Here is a 16,837-nt window from a genome sequence, read left to right on the forward strand (position 1 = left end):
GTGTACTAGATCAGGTGTAAGAAATGCACAATATGTAGTAATATTAAAGGCTCTAAGAAGTCTTACAGGAAAGAGCTCTTACAACTTTTGAACCTGTTTCTTGACATCTCTAAGAACACTGTTCCATGAAGTCCACTTTAGGAACCTGTATTAGGTGTCTGAGGTTATTTAAACCTCCATAATTCTAGTTCTAGTAAAAAAAAAAAGGAAAGTTTTATTTCAACATGGTACTTTAATTTGTAATATCGGTGTGGAATCTTCTTCAGGAAACACTGGAAAAAGCCTTTGATTGTACAGCATCCTAGTACTCAAGGATTTTGCACACAGTGATACAGAGAAGCGTTGTTTTCCCCTGTGAGTACTAAAACCTTGATTTGAAATGATTGGTCAGAAAGAGGCTGAGTCAGAGGTTTCCCTGCTTTTCAAGAGCTCTGTCCAGTACCTCAGGTTCTACCCAGAATGTTTCTATAAGGTGCCATTTGATGTTAGACACTCTTTATATCCAACATATTTTCTTTTAATACAATTTCAGCTGTTATTGGCTCAAAGTACATAGACCCCTGTAGGGATCTTTTATAGTTATTGCTCAGAAAATAATGTCTGGCTTCCTAATAATGAAGTTCAGAGGAAAATCAGGATTTTGTCATCTTGTTTATAGGATGGGGGCTGCAGATAACATATGTAAAGGACAGAGTACATTTATGGAAGAACTGGCTGACACAGCAGAAATAATAAGAAAAGCAACATCACAGTCTTTGGTTATCTTGGATGAATTGGGAAGAGGGACAAGCACCCATGATGGAATCGCCATTGCTTATGCTACACTTGAGCATTTTATTAGAGATGTAAGTATCTTGCATACCTTTTTGTACAGGAATGGTGCATACTATACAGATTGTTTTCCTGACCTCAGTTTCAAAATATTCAATATTATCCTGCAATTGATCATTCAAATGCTATATATGGAACTCAGGTAGATTGGCCCTAAGTAACGTTTGTAGTTCTTTGATGTGTCTTGCTTTCTTTTGCTGAGGCAGAATAAACCTGGTCAGTAGGAGAAAGGCCTCCTTGGCAATATTTCCACCTAGAACTGTATCTTACTCTCCTTGGCAAACTAAATCAAGAGCAGGGCCCATCACCTGCAACCCAATCCTTGAGAAAAGAACCAAATAAGAGATAGTGCCATTTTTGCCCTGTGAAATACTTTTTTCAACAGTATCCTAGAAGGTCTCCTTATAAGACCTTTGATCTGATCTTTCGGTGTCTCTATCTTAGTAACACCTTCAGTGCATGTGTCTTTTTTTTTTTTTAGAGTTCATTTTTTTTTTTTTTGGCTGCATTTGGTCTTTGTTGCTGTGCGTGGGCTTTCTCTAGTTGTGGCGAGCGGGGGCTACTCTCTTGCAGTGCGTGGGCTTCTCACTGCAGTGGCTTCTCTTGTTGCGGAGCACAGGCTTTAGGTGCGCGGGCTTCAGTAGTTGTGGCTCGCGGACTGTGGAGCGCAGGCTCAGTAGTTGAGGTGCACGGGCTTGGTTGCTCCACGGCACGTGGGATCTTCCCGACCAGGGATCAAACCCATGTACCCTGCATTGGCAGGTGGATTCTTAACCACTGCGCCACCAGGGAAGTCCCAGAGTTCGTTTCTAAGCATCTGAATGTGAACTTTTGTTTGTGTCAAACTTTGCACCTCCGTCATCTCCATCAAACTGTCCCCTTTATTAACTGTCTCTGGTTTTGTTCATTTTGATCTCTCCTTTTTTTCTTTCACCTTAGCACCTGCCCCTGAACCTTGTCTCTTCTTTGGTTTTTCTTTTTCTATTTTGTTCTCTACTTTTTAACTTTTCTTTGTCTCTGTGTCTTCCTTCCATTTTCATTTCTTTCTTTCTTCCTTAAATAGCCAATAAAAGCACATTTTTGCTCGTATATCTTTGCAAAAATAAAATCCCCTTTTCTTTAAAGTTTTGTGGCCCTCAGTTTTTTGTTTAAATGTTTAGTTAGATTACATAGTTAATGATGACATATTTTCTGTTTTAAAATAAATACTTTTTACTTTTAAAGAAATTCTGTATTTTCAAAAAGATATAGCTCAGGAACTTTTCTTTAATCATTGTAGAAACTACAGGTTCAGTATAGTTCTATATCTGCCTCCAAAACACACTTTTTAAACATTCATTTAAGAATACTACTCATGTAAGAGGGAGGAGATATGGGAATATATGTATATGTATAGCTGATTCACTTTGTTATAAAGTGGAAACTAACACACCATTGTAAAGAAATTATACTCCAATAAAGATGTTAAAAAAAAAAAGGATACTACTAAGCTGTAAAAAAAAAATGGAATTTTGCCATTTGCAGCAACATGGATGGGCATTATGCTAAGTGAAATAGGTCAGACAGAGAAAGACAAATACTGTATGATATCACTTATGTGGAATCAAAAAATACAACAAAGTAGTGAATATAACAAAAAAGAAGCAGACTCACATATACAGAGAGCAAACTAGTGGGGAGAAGGAAGCAGGGAGGGGCTTTTTAGGGGTAAGGGGAGAAAGGGTTATTATGGGGATATATGAAATCATGTGCGTGACACTTCGGAAAATTGTAAAGCACTACAGAATTTAAAGAATCTTTCATTTAATAAAAACTAGATTAATTAAGACATTCCTTTGTTTTGAGCCTTCAGGAACAAATTATGACAGAGCTGAATCTGTCAACTTCGAGTTTCCTTTAATTGTATCTACTCTATAGCAGTGTATCAGTTACTATGACTGCATAACAAAATACCCTGAAACTTGGTGGCTTAAAACAACAATAATCATTTATTGTCTCTCAGAGTATCTGGAGGTGAGAAATTTGGGAGCAGCCTGGCTGGGTGGTTTTGGCCCAGGGCCTCTTCTGAGGTTGCAGTCAAGTTATCACCCAGGGCTACAGGATCCTCTTCCAACGTGGCTCACGCACGTGGCTGGCAAGTTGGTGCTGGCGATTGGCCAGGGCCCTCAGTTTCTTTCGCTGTGGGCCTCTCCATGGGCTGCTTGAGTATCCTTACAGAGTGGCATCTGGCTTCCCCCAGAGGAGGCATTCCAAGAGGCCAAGGTAGAAGCAGCAGTGCATTTTATTTTGCCATCATGTTGTTGAGTACACAGGGCCAGCCCTGATCAGTGTGGAAGAGGCCACTCAAGAGCATGAGCATTGGGAAGCGAAGATCTCTGGGGCCATGTTGGAGGCTGGCTGCCAAAAGCAGTTTGTCGCAATTTCAAAGAGTCATTTAAGAACCTTCAGGAACAAATTAGGACAGAATTGAATTTGTCACTTATGTTTTCATTGCTTCTGTAGCAGTTTTTGGATATTTTAAATGTTGATGAAGAAAGTGTTAGTTTTAGATAAAGTTTACTTTGGAGTTAAGTCATTGAAGAGGATTCTTCAGGAACAAGAGTCCCTAACTTTTTTATGGATGAAAATCTTTATTTTTCATGATGTCTTTTGATTGCTGGGATGGGGAAGAGAGGAAAAGGAGGAGTCAGGGAGGCTACGTGTTGCTGCTGCAGGGTGAAAATGGCCTTGAGGGGGACAGTGGTGTAACCCAAACCCTTAGGTCTTCCAGCTAGAAATGCCCGTCAGCTCAGGGAAGGGACACTGGGGAGACAGCTGGTCCTAAGATATTTCAGGGCAGATTTTAAGAGCAACTTGTCAAAGAAATTCTGCCTTAATAGGTTTATTTGTAATTGTTTTTAGAGAAAAGACATATGTTCTGACTTTTAATAAGGCGAATAGCAGATGAATCAAAACTGGAGTTCTTCAATTTGATTACCCTCTGCTGCTAATGTTTAGACCAAGATTTGGTGTTAACTTCCCTTAAGATAGGGATTTCTAGAACACATATAACTGTGCTTTAAAACATTGCTAATTAAGTAATCCACAAGTCTGTATTGATACTAACAACACAAAAATAAATTTTAAAATGGTGAGGGTAGGGAGGAAGAAGGGAAAGCTCTACTTTACAAAATTCCAGCTAATAGAGAAAGCTTTGTTTTGTTTTGTTTTTTAACATCTTTATTGGGGTATAATTGCTTTACAATGGTGTGTTAGTTTCTGCTTTATAACAAAGTGAATCAGTTATACATATACATATGTTCCCATATCTCTTCCCTCTTGAGTCTCCCTCCCTGCCACCCTCCCTATCCCAACCCTCCAGGCAGTCACAAAGCACCGGGCCGATGTCCCTGTGCCATGCGGCTGCTTCCCACTAGCTATCTACCTTACGTTTGTTAGTGTGTACATGTCCATGACTCTCTCTCGCCCTGTCACAGCTCACCCTTCCCCCTCCCCATATCCTCAAGTCCGTTCTCCAGTAGGTCTGTGTCTTTATTCCTGTCTTACCCCTAGGTTCTTCATGATGTTTTTTTTCTTAAATTCCATATATATGTGTTAGCATACGGTATTTGTCTTTTTCTTTCTGACTTACTTCACTCTGTATGACAGACTCTAGGTCTATCCACCTCATTACAAATAGCTCAATTTCGTTTCTTTTTATGGCTGAGTAATATTCCATTGTATATATGTGCCACATCTTCTTTATCCATTCATCCGATGATGGGCACTTAGGTTGTTTCCATCTACGGGCTATTGTAAATAGAGCTGAAATGAACATTTTGGTACATGATTGTCTTTGAATTTTGGTTTTCTCAGGGTATATGCCCAGTAATCGGCATTTATTAACTACCAGAATAATAACTGATTCAGGCAATGATGATCAACAGATAGTAAAACCTTTGGATGCAAGATTGTTGGAAAAAATGATATTCACACAGTTTCAAAGTATCACCCCCCAAGTTATTTATTAATTACAAAGGAGAGAGGTGTCAGTACAGTGAAGGAATCTTCTGGGCACACACTTAAACCAAATAATCAGCTTTAGCATTCCCAATAATAGATCAGACTGACATCATGTACCTCCTGATGTGATATGCTGAAAAGGGTATGTCACCTACCTATATATGTAATATTGCTGGTAATAAGTTTTAATTTGAATTGAATGAGGCAAATCCAAATTGAGGGAGATTATGCAAAACAGCCCTCCTGGATACTTCAAAAATTTTAAAGACATAGAAGTGAAAAAAGAGAAGTCTGGGAACTGTTCTAGATTAATGGGAACTAAAGAGGCATGACTAAGTGTACCACATGAGTCTTGATTTTTTTTTTTAATATAAAGAAATTTCTGAAGAACATTATTGGGACAGTAAGGGAAATTCATGGACTATATATTAGTAAATAGTGCTATATCATTGTTAAGCTTCTTGAGTGTAATAATTTTATTCTGGTTATATAGGTGAATGTTTTTGTTCTCAGAAGATAGAATCTTAAGTATTTAGGGACCAAGTGTCATGATGTCTACAATTCTCAAATGGTTCAGGAAAAAAAGTGTGTGTGTGTGTGTGTGTGTGTGTGTGTGTGTGTGTGTGTGTGTGTAGAGGGGGAGGGAGGAAGAAAGGGGAAATATGGCAAAATATTAACAAATGGTTGTTTAGATAAAGAATACATGAGTGTTCATTGTACTTGTCTTGAAGCTTTTATGAAGGTTTGAAATTTTTCAAAATAAAGTTGGAGAAAAGTTTAAATTAAAATTTAAAAATAAAATAACTTTCATTGTGTCTCACTGCTTTAGGTGAAATCCTTAACCCTCTTTGTTACCCATTATCCACCAGTCTGTGAATTAGAAAAAAGTTACTCACAACAGGTGGGGAATTATCACATGGGATTCTTGGTCAACGAGGATGAAAGCAAACAGGACCCAGGTATGAATTGTTCTTGCAGTAAGTACAACTAGAATTCTGTTGGTTTTCATAATTTATAACTTGAAGTTCATAGGAGCATGAACTTATTGCTTATTAATCATGAAAGCTGTGAATGTTGATTGTAATTGACATTTGTCCCAATTCATTTTCTCTAAGCTTAGGGTCAGATAGAATTTGCATTTATCCTCACCATGTCTGAATCCTTCTCTGGCCCTCCTTATCTCATTTTTCTACAAGAAGAAAGTGGGGTGAGGGGGTCATTTAGGTTTTATTCTTAGATCCAATTCAGAAAAGATGCCCTAACAGTCAAGTGTATTAGTTATCTTTAAAAATACTCAGTACATTTCCCCAAATATCATTTAGCATTAATAACTTACTAAGAGCAATACTCTATACTGGCCATACATGTTATCTTAATTTGACAAGGAAAGTGAATCTCAGGTAAAGTGGGTTCCCCATGTCAGCCACCTGGGTGGGGGCTGAACTGAGCCTAGAATCCATGTCCTCTGCCTGCAGGTTCTCTTCTGCTCTGCTAGAAATGGTATATGGGAGCTACAGTATTTTTCCTAGCCTTCTGCTTACTACTCATGTCACAGAAATGAAACATTTCGTGAAAAAGTACATCATTAGCCAATAGAAAAAATTCAAGTGCTGTAAGTAATATAGTAGATTTTAGCTTTTTTTTTCCCCCTGTTCAATAATAATTTTTTTTTTTTTTTTTTTTTTTTTTTTGCGGTACACGGGCCTCTCACTGTTGTGGCCTCTCCCGTTGTGGAGCACAGGCTCCGGACGCGCAGGCTCAGCAGCCATGGCTCACAGGCCCAGCTGCTCTGCGGCATGTGGGATCTTCCTGGACCGGGGCACGAACCTGTGTCCCCTGCATCGGCAGGCGGACTCTCAACCACTGTGCCACCAGGGAAGCCCAATAATAATATTTTTAAGCTGTGGGCCAGTGATGGCTTATGCAGTTGGTGTGCTACAATGGAAAATCCATTATCAAAGATACTCCAGAGTCCAAATTTTATTTTGGAAAAGTAATAAGTAAGGATGGACCTGAAAAAGATATCAGGCAACTGGCCCAAATAAAACAAAGCACTGGACCTAAGATAAATGTAATGTTAGGCAGTCCTGGCCTTTCACCACCATGCGGTCTTGAAAAACACATCATAAATTCTCTCATGGAAGCAGTTTTGTATCTATTCATCTGCATCCAAAGTGACAGGAGGAGCTTATAAGCTAAAATCCAATGGGATAAACAAAACAGAGTTCACTAGCAGGGAAGGGTCAGTGGTAAGTGTTTGATGTGAACTGACTACTAACCCAGACCCTTACATCTTAAGTGTTTTGGCATTTTATTTTATTGATTTAGATTTTTATTCATGAACATAATTTTTAAAAACTAAATAAAGCTAAAGACTCATGCTAACAGGCAGTGGTCCCCTGCTTCCATCCTTTTATTACTCCACGGCCCCTCCCCATCCCAGTCCCAAGGCAACTGCTTTTGACTCTTTCATCCATTTCTTCCATAGTTCTAAATACTGTGCTTATTTTCCTATCTCTTGGTTCATCAACCTGACACAATATTTACTGACTTCTGTTAAATGAGGGTCTTCCGCCCTCCCTTCCCCTTCCTCCTGGTATAATAGTTTCACATTTTTTCCGTTTCATTCACATTCATTGTTTTCACTTACTGCCAGTAGGTATTGCTTACTCATGAGCCAAGTATGTTTTCTTTCTTGTACAACATTTTTCTTGAAGGTAATAATTGTTTTCATTCTTTCATTGTTTTATTTGAGTCTATTGTTGAAAATTCCTGCATCCTCCAATAGCTTTGCAAAACACCTCTCTAGACAGTTTTCCACATGACTGAACCTGTTGGTTCCAGTTTTCCCCACTGGTGTCATTCTTCCTGGAGCCCTTTGTCCTCCTGCTCATCTGAACTGGTTGTTTCCTAGGCCTGCTGCCCAGATGTTGCTGTCATCCTAGGAAGTCTCTTAACCTCTCCTCTGTGCATTGGATTGCACGTAACAGAACACTTGGGCTCACACCAGCTCAGACGATGAGGATACATATAATCTCGTATTACAGGAACCTCAGGAAGGGTGGGCTTCAGCTCGTCTTCTATTATAGTTCTCCAGGCTTTGTCTTCCTGCCCTGCTGGTTTCATCATCAGACTAGCAGCAAGATGGCTGCAGCTCTTTTGGGCATCGCATCCAGAATTGACGATGTCGGAAGGAAGAAGAGGGACCAGCTTTTCCTGTGACTCTTTCTTAGGAGCAAGGGAACTTTTCTTAGATACCCACTAGCTTCTCCTCAGTGTCCTATCTTATTTTCAGGATTGAATCACATGATCATTCTTAAACCAATTCCTAGAAGTAAGAATGGAAGGGATAACTTTGATCAGCCTAGACTAATTGGGGTCAACATTGGGAGCTGGATATGAGGACACTGCTCCCTGAGATAAATGGTCAGGGAGTTAATTCCTTTATAAATCAGGGTTTTCTTAGAGGTGGAATAGATTTTGGATAGGCTACTAATAATACCAACTAAAGAAGGTAAAGTTTTTAAGATTTTGCATGAATGAAAATGTCTCCATACCTTCACACTTGATTTATAATTTAGCTAGGGCTAGAATTTTAGGTTGAAAATAATTTTCACTCAGAAACTTGAAGCATTCCTCCATTGCCTGCTTACTTCCAATATTATCCCTGACTGTATCTGTGCTTCATCCTTTACCTCTGACCTGATTCCTCTTCTGTCTAGATTAGAGGCCATTGGTCATCAGTAAAATGCCCCAGTGACCTTCTGGGTGACTTCCAAGATACTATGCTTATCTATTTCCTTTGGTGTGGTAGATAAAGCAATGGACCAGCAGTAAGAAACCTGCGTTTTAGTCTCTTCCAGTCCATAAGATGTTGGAAAAGTCTCCTAACCTCATCCATCTCTAAATTTTTATGAATCTATCCTAAAAGTGACTTCAGAAACTGTTTGATCAGCACACATCTCTTTAATACCTGTCTAGAGGAGTTTTGCTTTAAAACAGTTTTGCTAAGTTTCCTTGTAACAAACAGAAACTTGAATGATTACTTTCACTGACTCTAAGCAGTGTCAGATAAGCTTTTCAGTAATACCTGTTTAAGAAATTGGTCATAGCTTACAAGTAGGGTCCTCACTAAGAACTTTTATTTGAAGCTGTAAAGAAGTGAGTCATTTTACCATCTGCTCTGCGACCTGGCTCTCTCCACCTCCATGTTTCCTTTGTACACGCACACACGCCTCCCTCTCTCTTTCTCTCTCTCTTCTCCCTCTTCTTCCCTCTCTCTCCCATGGAAGAGTGGTGAAAGATAGTCTTGAAGTAGAACGTAACTATAAAAATAGCTCCTTCAGGTGATTATGGAAGAGTGGTTACATTATTTACCTTGATGCTGTAAGAACTACCATAATTAGTACTAAAGTAGAGACCAGCATATGATGACAAATTCAGCAGTTGTTTGTACTGAGTTATGTTAATGAGTTTTTTGGGAGCAATATCATATTTTATATAATTTAACTATATTTAAGAAACATTTCTTAGCCAGCTATATTATATATACTACATCTTATATGTATATAAAGCAAAAAAAAAGGAAAAAGCCGTCAGCAAAGCAGTGTTTAAATGAGGGGGTTTTGTGGCATTTAGTAGGCTTTCAGAAAAGGATGGATGGATGGATGGATGGATGGGTGGATGGATGGATGGATGGGTGGATGGATGGATGGATGGGTGGATGGATGGGTAGATGGATAGGTGGATAATGAATGGATAGATGGACTGACAGATGAATTAATCTCTTTTTTAGAAAGGTCAGTGTGGAGGCTAGATTATAGAGGAGAGGCTGGAGGTGGAGAAATCAGTTAGGACTAACCCAGTTGAAGTGATAAAGGCAATACTTGTCTTTGAGATGAAAAGAATTGGCTTTTTTGATACCCCACTGCTGTTCACTTCAGTTTGGGTCTTGTGAGCATTGAAAGGTAACAAAAAACTATCCAGGTTAGCAGGTACTGGTTTCTACCTGCTTCTTTCCTAGTCTTTTCCCACCCACTTTGTCACCTATTCTTTGTGTTCCTTAAGTTTTATTTGGAGGCAAAAGGTATTCTTAGTGCTTTGTAATGTGAGTTTTAGTCTACGTATTTCTGAGAGTGTCAGCCTTCTTTTCACCTCCCACCTCTAGCACCCACCCTTAGAAAGGTATTATTTGTCTGTTGCTGAATTCTTAGAGGAGATTAAAGAAAATTCCATTATCCTTTTTCTCCGTTGTGTTCAGTCTTTTGGCTTTTTAGCTTTTAGCTGGATAAAAGAATAAAGCATACACATTTATCCAATGAAATAATATATGAGAAAAGCTCCTGATAAACTTATAATAAGTATACTAGGGTCTCAGAAGTCATTGTGAATCTGGTTCATCTTGGACATTTTTGCAATACCGTGCAATTATATTGAATTTTGTAATACAAGCTGCATAATCCCGAGCTGCTTTAGGTTTATCAAAGATTAAACTGTATGCAGCTGTTGGGGAAGAATTTGTTCTCTACCCTTCTTGGTTCTTTGGCTGGTCTAATAATCAAATTAACATAAGACAGATTAACAGGAGAAAACCAAATTTAATTATGTGTCTACGGGGGCCTCATAAGAATGTGAGGGCAAGTCAGGCAGTTGAGGCTTCTGTGCCATCCTGAGCTAAGGAATGGGATAGGAGACTGGGCATCAAAGGGGAGGACGGTAATTCACAGGGAAATAAGAAAAACAGATATTTGGTAATTAGATGTTTGTCTTGCCCTATACATAGGTCATTCAGATAAACGTTATCTGTGGTAACAGTCTGTCTCTGAGCCAGGGCCCCCCCTACCTCCATCTAAATTCTTTCAGGCCGTTGAAGGGGGAGCTAAAAAGCCTTTCCTGAGCCTGTGGGGCCTCCCCTGTCTTCAGCCCCAGACACTCTGCACGCCAGAGTGGCACATCTTGGGAAGGCTTGTTCTGAATCCCTTCACAGTCTTGTCTTTGTCTTATTGTACTTCATCATATCCCAATTCTTTAGAAGTTTTAACTTCATGTATATGTACTGCGTGGTAGACTGTTCCCCAGGAAGCAGATTCTGAGGTTTACATGCCGGAGTTTATTGGGGAGTGCTCTCACGATCAACGCTGGGTTACAGTTATAAGGCTTCAGCCCACGCTGCAGAGAGCTCTGACGAGGGTTGGTCCTTCAGAGTTACCTCAACTTCGGGTGAGAGAGCCAGGCCTTATACCTTTTATTAGTTATCTACTGTTGCGTAATAAATTACCCCCCAAAACATAGCAGCTTAGCACAGCAAATATTTATTATCTCATAATTTCTGTGGAGCAGGAATCCAGGGGCAGCTCAGCTGAACACCTCTGCCTCACAGTCTCTCACAGGCTACATCATGGTATCAGCCAGGGCAGCAGTCGCTTCAGGGTTTGACTGGGGCAATCCACTTCCCAGCCCACTCACATGCTGTTGGCAGACCTCAGAATAGCCACTTCCAAGTTCACTCACGTGGCTGTTGGTAGGCTTCCAGGCCCTCACTGACTTGTTGGCCAGAGACATCAGTTTCTTTCCATGGGACCTCCATAGGGCAGCCCACAATATGACCACTGGCTTCCCTCAGAGCAGACAAGCCAGAAAGAAAGTGAGAGTGCCCAAGACAGGCCACAGTCTTTCATGATGTAATCTCAAAAGTGACATGCCATAATTTTTGTCATATTCTATTCATTAGAGGCAAGTCCTTTGAACCAGCACACACTCAAGGAGAGGGAGTGACACAAGGGCTTGAACACTAGGAGGCAGGGAACTTTGGTGGCCATCTTAGAGGCTGCCTGCAAACCCCCATAGCAACCATTCACTGGACGCAGGTTTCCCAAGATGGGACGCGACCTTGGGTGAAGCAGTTCTCTTCAGCTGAGGACGTTCCCAAAGAGAGCACACCGCTGAGCGTTGCAGGCTTAACAGCCTTCCTGACAGTTGGGGCAGTAAACCCTTCAGTCCTGAGTGGGATTTGGGTGGTACCAGACAGCATCCACTTCAATATGTATAGCTCTTAGTTAACTAGGATGTTTAATAAGCCAGAATTTCTCGGTCTTGTTATTTAAACTGTGCAACATGTAATATTTCCTTATCTGTTTTTGTGGTTTTGTTTCTAGCACTCTTAGAAACATCTTTTATATATGTTAATTTACAGAGTGTATTACAAGACTGGTGCATATATTCTTCCACTGGAAAACACTTTTTTTTTTAAATCTATTTTTAAAGGAGAAATTGTATTGTACCATGTATGAGAATCACTCTTTTTTTGATATAGAAGGTCAGTGGAAATTTTTCAGCAAACAGCATAAAACTAAATACTTCTTAGCTTACAATGAGTAATTGTTAAAAACCATTTTAACTGAGCTAAAAGATAGATTCTAAATGCAAAAGCATTTTCAAAGCAGTATTTACCCTTTTCTAGATATGTAGTATTGATAAAAGGAGCTAACAAGGGATTAGGAACAATGGATTTCTTTTTCAGATTATAAATTTTAATTGAATAAAGTTATAAGAATTGTATGTTGTCTTTAATCCTCTAATTTCTTTCAACTTTCAAGCATGGTTTTCTTTCTCTCTCTCTCTCTCTCTCTTTTAACTCTATTTTTTAGGTGAAGAAGACCAGGTTCCTGATTTTGTCACCTTTCTTTATCAAATAACCAGAGGAGTTGCAGCAAGGAGTTATGGACTCAATGTGGCTAAACTAGCAGATGTTCCTGGAGAAATTTTAAAGAAAGCAGCTAGCAAATCAAAAGAGCTGGAAGGATTAGTAAATATGAAAAGGTCAGAATGATTGTGCTGCATTTTTTGATTTATAATGAAATCTTCCAAGTTGTCCCAGGAAGAGGATTGTCCTGTAAATGAACATCAGAACTTCCTTCAAGTGTCTCTTCAAGTATTGTGAAACATTTAATTACAATAAAATGAAAACAGCTCTTACCAAAGCTCACGTGAATTCACTCATGCCTCTCTAGTCAGGTCTTTATTAAGTTGATAAATTGGTCCTTTTAATCATTTTTCTAAAGAATTAACTCCTTAATATGTACCAACACATTCGTGGCCTAAAATATTCGTTTATGCAAAAAATTACTAATGGAAACCTCAATATATAAAATGTTTAGAGTGCTTCTTTTATTCATATATTGCATTCAGATATGCAGTAGTTGCATTCAGAAATGAAGAATTCTGTCAGGACAGGAATGAAAATAATAATATCACATAACTAGGTGATTAGAGTCAGTATCCACACGTCACTTACTTTGTGGATTTGTTTGTGACAAAGTTTTCATTCTAACCGACTTCTCCATCATCTAGGAACGCTTTTGTGAATGCACTCACTTTTTACCTTGGATAGCCAGCAAGTATATAGTCAGTATATATACTAATCTTCATATAACCTTGAGACATACTTTGGAAGGAAGATATTCCTAGGAAAATATCATACTAATAAATAATAAATTATAGCCTTTTTTCCCCAAATATAAGATTATATTATAAAACAACATAAGCTCCTCACCTACCTCCTACCCCACTCCTTCTCTGCTTGGAGAGTCTGATCGGCCTGGGGCAGGACATGATTGCCCTGGTCCCTAACCATATGACCAGGAGTGAACAGGCTGTTAGTCCAATAGAACATCTTGGCTGACCACTATACTGTAAGAATATGTTTTAGTTCTGGAAATCATCCCCTATTTAAATATTGAGATCTTAACACCTAATATTAGTTAAGCACTTGCCAACTTGTATACTGACGTACAGTTGTGCAACCAACTTCTCTTTCTCCTCTTCCTGCCTCTGTGGTTCTGCCTTGCACTCCACACTTTGCAGTGGTAAATGGTGGTGAACCAGGTCCAAAGTGCTGGAATACTATAAAAGACATGTCGTTTCCTCTGTTGACTTTCTCTTCTGGATCCTTTCCTCAATGCCAAGTTAGAAACAAATGTTATAATCAGTGACCGCTTGTTTCTAGTTATTTGTAACATAATAGATTAACATAAAATTTTTCTAGAGAGAAAAGTAATCATCTGTGAGAGTTTAAAAATAAGCTTAGCCCGTAGTTCTTTGGGCTGATTTAAATCCTCTCTTGTTGTCTTCTTATTTTTCTTTTTCCCTAAAGAAACTAGAATAAAACTTTACTACAAAAGATACATAAGCACGATGGTGATAAAATATGAGAGTTTATACATGTTGCTGCTATATAGCCTATAAAGCAAGAGCAGTGAAATTCACAGGTTATTTATAAATATTTTAACTCTTCCGACTAATATATGACATTTTGAAATCTAGAAAGTTATCTTAAAAAGACAGAATTATAGAAAGAGGCTGCATTGGGATGGAATCTGATGATTTATCAGGATACACTGCATTTATTGTTTTTCCTTTTCACTAAAAGTGCCTGTCACATCGATTCCATTGGCGAGATCAAAGAAAGCAAACTGAATCCAGTGCATTCATGTGGGTTTGGTAATAGCTAATATTTATTGAATGCTTGCTGTGTGCACCAGCAAGTCTGGGCAGTCAGTCCTTTGCAGCAGCCTAGACACTGTGCCAGTTACTGTTCTTATTGCTTTACGTACATTAACTCATTCCTTACGACAGCCTTGTGAGATAGGTACTGCTCTCATCCCCATGTTATAGTTGGGGAAAATGAGGCCAGGTGGGGGTAGGAAGCTGACCAGGAAACCTGGGTCACGCAGCTAGTTGGTGCTGGAGCAGTGATTGGAACTCATATACTCCCTCTTCAGACCCTAAGTAGGTCTCTGTTATGTTGGCATTTTACTCTTTCCATAGCCTGCATTATATTATTAAATCAATTTTACTTTTCATCCTGTGAGCACACATAGCCTCTGGCTGAGTTAGAAGAGGGAGGAAGCTGGGCTTTCCCCTCCCCGGAGTCAGAGAGCTGATCCACAGCTTTGGTCTCTTGATTATAATAGCAGCACTGAAAAACTTGTTTCTCAGGAAGGCTGATGCTTCCTGACATAGCTTCCCAACCACAGCTTCCCAGTCACCTTGCCTGTGAGTCTAATGTTACAGACTTTTCATAGCTTTCCATGAAATGTACTGGCCTCTAACAATTTCATTTATAAAAGAAATAGTATTTTATTTTCTCTCCAGGAAAAGGCTAAAGTGTTTTGCGAAGTTATGGACGATAAATGATGCAAATGATTTGCAAAAGTGGATGGATGAGTTCAAACTGGAAGAAATTACAGACTTCTCTTCCTGATGAAAATGAAGACTACGTTTTGGAACCAAAAAATAAAGAATTAAAAATACCAACTGTATAAAACAACTCTCTAGTAACAACCCATCTTTGTGTGACCTGAGCATAAAACCTGACCGTGGTATATTCCTTTTAGAAACAGGGAGCCCTTTTGTGTAGAAAGTCTGTTTCAGGTTCCTGCCATCCTTTTAAAAGTATAAACACTTTTGAATATTAAGATTTCTATCATGTCATTAGAAAATCTCATGGACGGTAAGATTCAAATAAAATCAGAAACTTCTAAGTAAAACCTGGAGTGGTAGAATATATAGTTCATGAACTTTTAGAGTGATATAAAAATTTAATGCATAATTTTATTTGTTTCAGTTCAGATAATTTACAGCTGGTTGAAATGTCTTGCAGGAATATACATTTTCATTCGAACTAAAATAATTTTATAATGCCGCCAGTTTATTCACTGTAAGCATAAGAATTTTTGAACAGAAATAGAAGGTATTATCAGGCTTTTAGAAACTAGAGCACAGAAAGAGTAAGGTCATATGAAATTTGAAAAGCTAAATATTGTCATAGTTTTAAGCAATTTGAAGGTTGTTGGATTAAATTATTTGTCATTCATTCAAGTAATAAACATGTGATGAATACTTGCTATAATATATGATTTTTTTTCATGTTGAATTTGGGGGTTCTCAACTATTTGGGACATTTGTTACTTTTTAGGTTTAATTGTGGAACCAAGGTTGCTGCTTCTCCCAAGTACACAGAACTGAGCTTTCCCATTTTGGACCTTTCTGCTAATTGATGTAGCAAATGTATGGTCTTCCCGGTATTGAACGTTATAGCCATGTTGATTCATAACAATGCTACCTCCCTGCATGTTTAGGGTGACAGTGCTCAGCTTTGTCCCTGAGCTTTTTATAGCACTTACAACCTGGCTTCTCATACCTATTCTTTTTGTTTCTAACTATATGATCTTGCACAAAGGCTTTCCATCCTGTTTCCCACTCGGTTTTCATTCCTACTCAGTGAAATGCCTTCACTTGATGGCCACATTTCTAATTTCTTCTTTAGATTCTTTCTTTTTTTTTTTTTTTTTTTTTAGCTGCACTGCGCAGCTTGCGGGATCTTAGTTCCCCGACCAGGGATGGAACCTGCGCCCCTTGCAGTGGAAGTGCGGAGTCTTAACCACTGGACCGCCAGGGAAGGTCCCTTTAGATCATTTCTTACAATGGCCCTAACAGTGAGCCCTGGACACAGTCAATTAAGTCTCCCCAAGTTGATGACGAGCGGTTGGTTGCTATACTTTTGGGTCACTCACGCTTTAGCCCTGTGATTCCCCACCTTTATGGAGTTAGAATATGATGTAGTCTGATTCCTCCATCCTTCCAGAAATATTAACATACAGTGAAATTCTCAAACATATCTCCAAATAGAATTAGTTGGGATTTACTCTTTAAATTTTAAAAATAACACTTTTTAAGCAATGTTTCAATACTCCATAAGACCATAAATGTTTTATATTAACAGAGGTAGTGCTGTAACCTTACTGGCAGGCCAGCAGAAAACGGAGATGAATCCAGGAATGTCACGCTCATGCCTGAGGGAGCTGCAGGGACCAGCAATCACAGGTCATATCCAAGTGGATAGTTGGGGCTATCTCTGGCTTGCCCAGGCCAGTGTAAACATTCAAGCAGGTAAGAGTTTCAGGAGCAGTGTGTCCAGGGAGTGACGGTCCACAGTGTCTGGCAA

At 39.0% G+C, this 16,837-nt stretch overlaps 1 protein-coding gene across 1 annotated transcript in view; it reads left to right on the plus strand.

Moving 5' to 3' along the window:
• The window catches only part of MSH3 (mutS homolog 3), a 181,310-nt gene extending 165,596 nt beyond the window's left edge, over positions 1–15,714 (plus strand). Inside the window, exons 21-24 of the mRNA XM_060143213.1 lie at positions 659–845; positions 5,663–5,792; positions 12,480–12,651; positions 14,986–15,714. Of these exons, the coding sequence (XP_059999196.1) occupies positions 659–845; positions 5,663–5,792; positions 12,480–12,651; positions 14,986–15,094 (598 nt within the window). The 3' untranslated portion in view covers positions 15,095–15,714. The remainder of the gene's footprint in view (positions 1–658; positions 846–5,662; positions 5,793–12,479; positions 12,652–14,985) is intronic.
• Positions 15,715–16,837: the final 1,123 nt, after the last annotated feature.

The sequence above is a fragment of the Lagenorhynchus albirostris genome, chromosome 3, assembly GCF_949774975.1.
Source record: "Lagenorhynchus albirostris chromosome 3, mLagAlb1.1, whole genome shotgun sequence".
Lineage (NCBI taxonomy): Eukaryota > Metazoa > Chordata > Mammalia > Artiodactyla > Delphinidae > Lagenorhynchus > Lagenorhynchus albirostris.